The sequence below is a fragment of the Moschus berezovskii genome, chromosome 14 (genome assembly GCF_049115385.1).
Source record: "Moschus berezovskii isolate FMDL1 chromosome 14, NW_MosBer_1.0, whole genome shotgun sequence".
Taxonomy (NCBI): Eukaryota; Metazoa; Chordata; class Mammalia; order Artiodactyla; family Moschidae; genus Moschus; species Moschus berezovskii.
This window is the reverse complement of record NC_142473.1, coordinates 84,373,020-84,379,163: the sequence shown is the minus strand read 5'-3', so window position 1 is coordinate 84,379,163 and position 6,144 is coordinate 84,373,020. Positions and strand designations below refer to the sequence as shown.

The 6,144-nt window shown below is 38.1% G+C and overlaps 1 protein-coding gene across 2 annotated transcripts; it reads left to right on the top strand.

Moving 5' to 3' along the window:
- Positions 1 to 1,788, top strand: LOC148775727 (olfactory receptor 10AG1-like). 2 transcript variants are annotated; one of them, XM_088843564.1, is made up of 2 exons: positions 1 to 22; positions 860 to 1,788. In XM_088843564.1, the coding sequence occupies exons 1-2, from the start codon at positions 1 to 3 to the stop codon at positions 1,786 to 1,788; spliced, it is 951 nt and encodes a 316-aa protein (XP_088699690.1). The 2 variants fall into 2 exon arrangements, with proteins under 2 accessions (XP_088699690.1, XP_088699691.1); XM_088843565.1 differs by lacking the exon at positions 1 to 22 and having other exon boundaries at positions 820 to 1,788.
- Positions 1,789 to 6,144: the final 4,356 nt, after the last annotated feature.

Below are 6,144 nucleotides of genomic sequence, written 5' to 3'. Positions count from 1 at the left end.
ATGGATCATATTTATGGACTGAGTTAAAGATTAATTGGTATTTATAATGCAATGTACAATGGGTATTATTATTTGTTCCCCCAGTAACAAGGAATGAGTTTAAGAAAGTCAGTTCTCATTGAAGTAGAGATAGGAGGGCTTAAAATGATTTGAATAAGAATTAAGCAAAAGTTTTAAGTGAAAATCTTTGAATTGAAAGGAGATGGAATAAGTCAATAGGTACAGAAAAAGAAATTGATGAACCCAAAGAAAAACAATAGCAAGCCTGTGTCATATATAATTCTACCCTTAAAAGGGGTAAAATAATTTAACACTATTGCTGCACAATAAACTCTAAATAAAAATGTGTACATCTTATTGTTTCTGGTATCCTTACTGCTGCTGCTCAGTCACTTCCATCACGTCTGACTCTTTGTGATCCCATGGACCATAGTCCGCCAGGCTCCTCTGTCCATGGAATTCTCTAGGCAAGAATACTGGAGTGGATTGCCATCCCGTCCTCCAAGGGATCTTCCTTACCCATGGATCAAACCCACATCTCCTGTATCCCCTGCATTTCAGGCCAATTTTTTTACTGCTGAGATACCAGGGAAGCCCTCTGGTATCACTACATCCAACTGTAAAAAATGAAGATTTTATTTTTCTAATTGATTTTAACTGCACATCAGTTCATTGCTGAGGTTTCAAATCTCATTTCTTAGAAACTGAGCAAGGCAAAGGCAGCAATACTTGCATGGATTATGTAAATAAGTTCATGCATCCAATTCAGTTAACAGAAGGGAAATGTTGCTCAAAAGCATTAATGAATTAACCATCTTGAATTTACCGTATCTACAGATGGAGTACAAATTAAGAACAGAAAAATCAAATATCACCACAATGATGGAATTTATCCTCTTGGGGTTTTCTGATATTCCCAATTTCCAATGGATTCTTTTTGGGATATTTTTAGTCCTCTATCTGACCATCCTGATGTGCAATAGTGTCATTGTACTGATAACAAGAATTGACCCTACTCTCCAGACCCCCATGTACTTTTTCCTCAACCACTTTTCCATTGTAGAAATCTGTTATGTGACTGTCACTATCCCAAGAATGCTCACGGACCTCCTGAGCCAGAAAGGGCACATTTCTTTCATTGCCTGCGCTTCACAAATGTGTCTGGTCCTTCTGTTTGGAGGTTTAGAGTGTCTCCTCCTGGCCGTGATGGCCTACGACCGCTACGTGGCCATTTGTAACCCTCTTCACTATGGTCTGATCATGAGCCCCCAGGTCTGTGTCCAGCTGGTCACTGCCTCCTGGGCCAGTGGAGTTCCTGTTGTAATTGGGCAAACGTGGCAGGTTTTCTCTCTGCCCTTTTGTGGGTCTACCACAATTAATCATTTTTTCTGTGACCTCCCCCCAGTATTCAAGCTTGCTTGTGGGGACACATTTGTGAATGAGATAGCAGTCTATGCAGTTGCCGTGGTGTTCATCATGGTTCCATTCCTGTTGATTGTTGTCTCCTACGGCAAAATCATCTCCAACATTCTGAAATCGCGGTCCACCAGAGGGAGGGCTAAAGCCTTCTCCACTTGCTCGTCTCATCTCACAGTGGTGGTCTTATTCTATGGCACAGCCTCTACCACCTATTTACAGCCCAAACCAAATCAATCTGAAGAAACTGGGAAACTGATCTCTCTTTTCTACACAGTTTTGATCCCAACGTTGAATCCCATTATATATACGCTAAGGAACAAAGATATCACCGTGGCACTGAGAAAACTGCTAAGTAAATTATCAACTTGACTCGAAGGCTTGAAATTATGGAAGCAACTTGTTTCTACGTTTCTCATGTGAAGACATCAGAAAATATCATCTAGTATTATTTCTATGTTCCTATGGAATGATAGTTAATACCATCACTGTCATCTCACATTATGTGAAAGGACCTTAGTGTCAGAGAGTTAAGAGCTCCTGGGTTATCAAAGCACACATTATCTCCATGGCAACGATCTGTTCTGAAGACCTATCTTTCCTGTCACTGGAAAAGAGTGAGTTAGATTTCCTGAGCAATAAAATGATAGTTTACTGCTATATAACTAATGATCAGGGTCATGCCCTGTAAGAAATTTGCCTGAAACTTCCCATTCCTTCAGGCATATTCACTGTCCTTTTCTGTACTTACGATTGGATTTAGATGGTGAGAAAACAACAACCACATCCAAGTTGGTGGGAGTAGCAGAATCTTAGTATTTTCTAGCATTTTTTCCTTCTTTCTCTGCTTTGCAACTGTCCATATCCCTTTCAGAGTACAAACCCTGAAAGCATCCTTTTTTACCTCAATGCTGACTTTTTTTCTCTAGTGACACAATTTCCTCCTGCTTGTAGCTTCATGTTTTGTTTTTGTGGTGTCTCCTTAGGAATATTGGGAATTTAAACTATAAATGGCACTGGGTTGAATGTTGACCCCTCTAAATATATGTCAGGTTATAACCTGCAAACCTGAACTTATTAGGAAAATAAAAGCTTTTGCAGATGTAATTCAGTTAAGGACTTTCAAATAAGATTATCTTAATTTAAGGGAAGGGCACTATATCCTATGATCAATGTTCTTAGTTCTTATAAGGGGGGAAGAGAGATTAAGTGATGACTAGAGATGTAGCGACACATAGAAGAATATCACGTGAAGATGGAGGTGGCAACCAGGAGTGACACAGCCATAAAGCAAAAGAGGTCAGGGACCACCGAAAGCTGAAAGAAGCAAGGAGTGACTATCCCTTCAGAGCCTTTGGAGGGAAACCCTGCCAGCACTGTGATTTGGGACACTGGCTTTTAAAGATGTAAGAAAGTCAACTTTTGTTACTTAAACCACCCAATTTGTGATGATTTGTTACAATAGATCTACAAAAGATCTAGTGTACAAATACACTATGTAAGCAGTCTTTTTATTATGGTGTTTTTATTCTAATCATCTGGAATAAATTCTGTATCTTTTAGGAACAGTGATTTCAAAAAAAATTGTAGGATTTTTTTTTCAGTTTAAAAACTATATCAATGAAACTTCATAAAAATATTTGCCCAAGAATGATGGCTACCCGTGCCCATCCAAGATGTTTGTTAAAAGCTTTTTTAATACTGCGAAAGACAGCACTAGCAAAGCAAAGGGAAGCTGTTTTCAGCTGGAACATATTAGACACAGGCATCCGTCTACCATGTGATGCTGCATAATCTCTCAACAATGTTTTAGAGACACTCCAGTGAAGAAATCCAAAGCTTTTCAGACATGCAATAAGTACATAAATATATGTATAAAATATAACTTTATTTTTGTAAAGCAAAGGGAGATAGCATCCATATATTCATATAACATTTCACATGTGCATCTTTGCAGTTGGTGTGTATAAATGTCAGCAGTATCTGGATGTGTATTAGAAGAGAAATGGGCTTCTTTACAATGAAGAGAGTTCAGAAAATGCCTGACTTATTTATTTATACTTTTTGGAGTATGGGTTTGTTATGAAGAAGAGAATAATGTGCACATCACAAAAATCATAAATTTTATTCGGAAAATAAAAAATACATATGGAAGAAAATTACTGCATATCTTCTTTTCTTATTGCCTCCCAACATTTTACAGAAAATTTAGTAGCTAACAGGGTAACTTTAATATCAGCCAAATAATCTTTGACATTTGAAATAAATAACACAATTTTTGTGAACTAAACAGAATCAGAATATATATTTGATCATTTCTTTTTAAAAAAGGACTAAGATAGCTTTAATAATAGTTACAAATAGAGATATATTTAAGATTATGAAATGGATATATATGTACATAGGCACTTTTACATATGCGTAATATATATTTTATATAATATAACCATACATATTTCAATATTTACTGGAAGGACTGATGCTGAAGTTCCAATACTTTGGCCACCTGATTCAAACAGAAAAGACCCTGATGCTTGGAAAGATTGAAGGTAGAAGGAGAAGGGGGCATCAGAAGATGAGATGGCTGGATGGCATCACGGATGCAATGGACATGAACCTGGGCAAACTCCAGAAGATGGTGAGGGACAGGGCGGCCTGGAGCGCTGCAGTCCATAGGAGGTGAAGAGTTGGACACGGCCGGAAGATTGAACAACAACAACAGATACATATTTATATATAGCTATACAAAAATAAAAATGACTGATTACACTCTTTTCACAGAGAGAGCCTGAAACACACACACACAACCAGAAGCATATCTCACTTCAGTGATAACATTAATTCTTTGGGGATTTTCCTGTATTCCCAATGTCTGAGTGTTTCTTTTTGTAATATTTTCTTTTTTATGTGATTATCCTGGTGAGAAGCACCATCAATATTCCCATAATCAGAGTTGACCAGGCTCTCAAATTCCCATGTGTATTTTCCTCAGTTAACTTTTCCTTCCTGGAAATCTGTTATGTATCTGACAATCTTTCTAGAATATCCATAAACCTTCAGTCAGAATACATATATATATTTTTGCCTGCACTACAAAGATATATTTTATTTCATTTTTTTATTTTTTTATTTCTTTTTTTAAAATTTATTTATTTTAATTGGAGGAACACATGTATTTTATTTCTATTCTTAGGATAGAATACTTGGTCTTGGCAGCTAAGGCCCGTGACTGCTATGTGGCCAACTGTGCCTTTCGCAGCCTCCTCTAGTTATAAACCAGGAGCTCTGTGTTCAGCTGATGACGCTTGGCTCTTGGATCAGGGGTGTCACAGTCAGGATACGGCAATCTTGCCAGATGTCCCCTCTGTCGTTTTTGGATCTAACTGCAAGCCGGGCTGTGGCGCTGTTTTTCTGAATGAGATGCCAGTTTCCACAGTTGCACCATTAGTGTACTGTCTGTCATGAGCCCTTCTCAGTTGACACGTGGCTCCTACAGTGAAATCATGTCTCCATCCTATGTTTCCCATCAGCAGCGGTATGAGCCAAAGTTTTCTCCTCCTGTTCATCTCACATCAGGCGTGTGCACTAGGTGCGTGTCCGACTCTGCAACGTTGTAGACCGTAGCCCACCAGGCTCCTCTGTCCAAGGGATTCCCCAGGCAAGAGCCCTGGAGTGGGTTGCTGTGCCCTTCTCCAGGGGATCTTCCCTACCCAGGGATCGAACCTGCGTCTCTTATGTCTCCTGCATTGGTAGGTAGGTTCTTTACCCTTAGCGCCACCTGGGAAGCCCCATAGTTTATTTTGTAGACCCAGAACCACTACATATTTATGGCATGATTCCAAATATTTCTACAGGAAAGATTTTTTTCTCTCTTCTTTCTAAACCATGTTACCCTGATGTTTAATCCCGTGACATATACTCTGAGGAATAAGGCTTTCACGATAGCATTGAGAAAATGACTGCTTTAATGTTTAACGTCTTATCCACTGCTTTGAGCTAGTGATCTTTTTCCCCACTTAGTTCTGCTGTTGTCTTAATCAGATATTATTTGGAATTTTGCTTCCTGCATTAATATAAATTGATTATCCTAATAATCTTGCCATTTTATGCTTGACTTTCTGATATTAGGATTATCTCCCTAGTGTTTCTATTTATAAGAAATTAATTTTTTTGCTGATCTCATATTTAATGGACTAGCCTCTGTCAGCAAAAATTCACTGCTTATTTGATGTGTTGTTCAGCTGGTAAGTCATGTCCGACTCTATGTCTTCATGGACCCTAGCATGGCAGGCTCCTCCGTCCTCCCCTATGTCTCGGAATTTGCTCAGATTCATGTCCACTTAGTCAGCAACACTGTTTACATCCAACCATCTTGTCCTTTGCTGTCTCCTCCTTCTTTTTGCCTTCATCTTTACTAACATCAGGGTCTTTTACATTGAGTTGGCTCCCTGCATCAGGTGGCCAAGTACTAAAACAATATAGTATATTTTATCTAGCAATTGGCTTCCCATATTTTTATCCAAAATTCACAATGTATATGGGCACACTTGAATAAGCAAAAGTTCATACCGCAGAAAATGTAGAAAAGATGGTCTTTCAATAAATTATATTAATTTAAATATATATATAATGGTACAAAAAAAGAGAGCTTGACCTTCAGTTCACAACATTTATTTTAAAATGTAATCTCAGATAATTTGTAAATTTAAGTAAAAATGCATAACAACG

What these genes read in the sequence shown, in the direction of transcription:
- LOC148775727 (XM_088843564.1), top strand. Translation starts at nt 1, where the DNA reads ATGGATCATATTTATGGACTGA. An exon ending in GGATCATATTTATGGACTGA is followed by an intron (nt 23 to 859) that starts GTTAAAGATTAA and finishes AATTAAGAACAG; the next exon opens with AAAAATCAAATATCACCACA.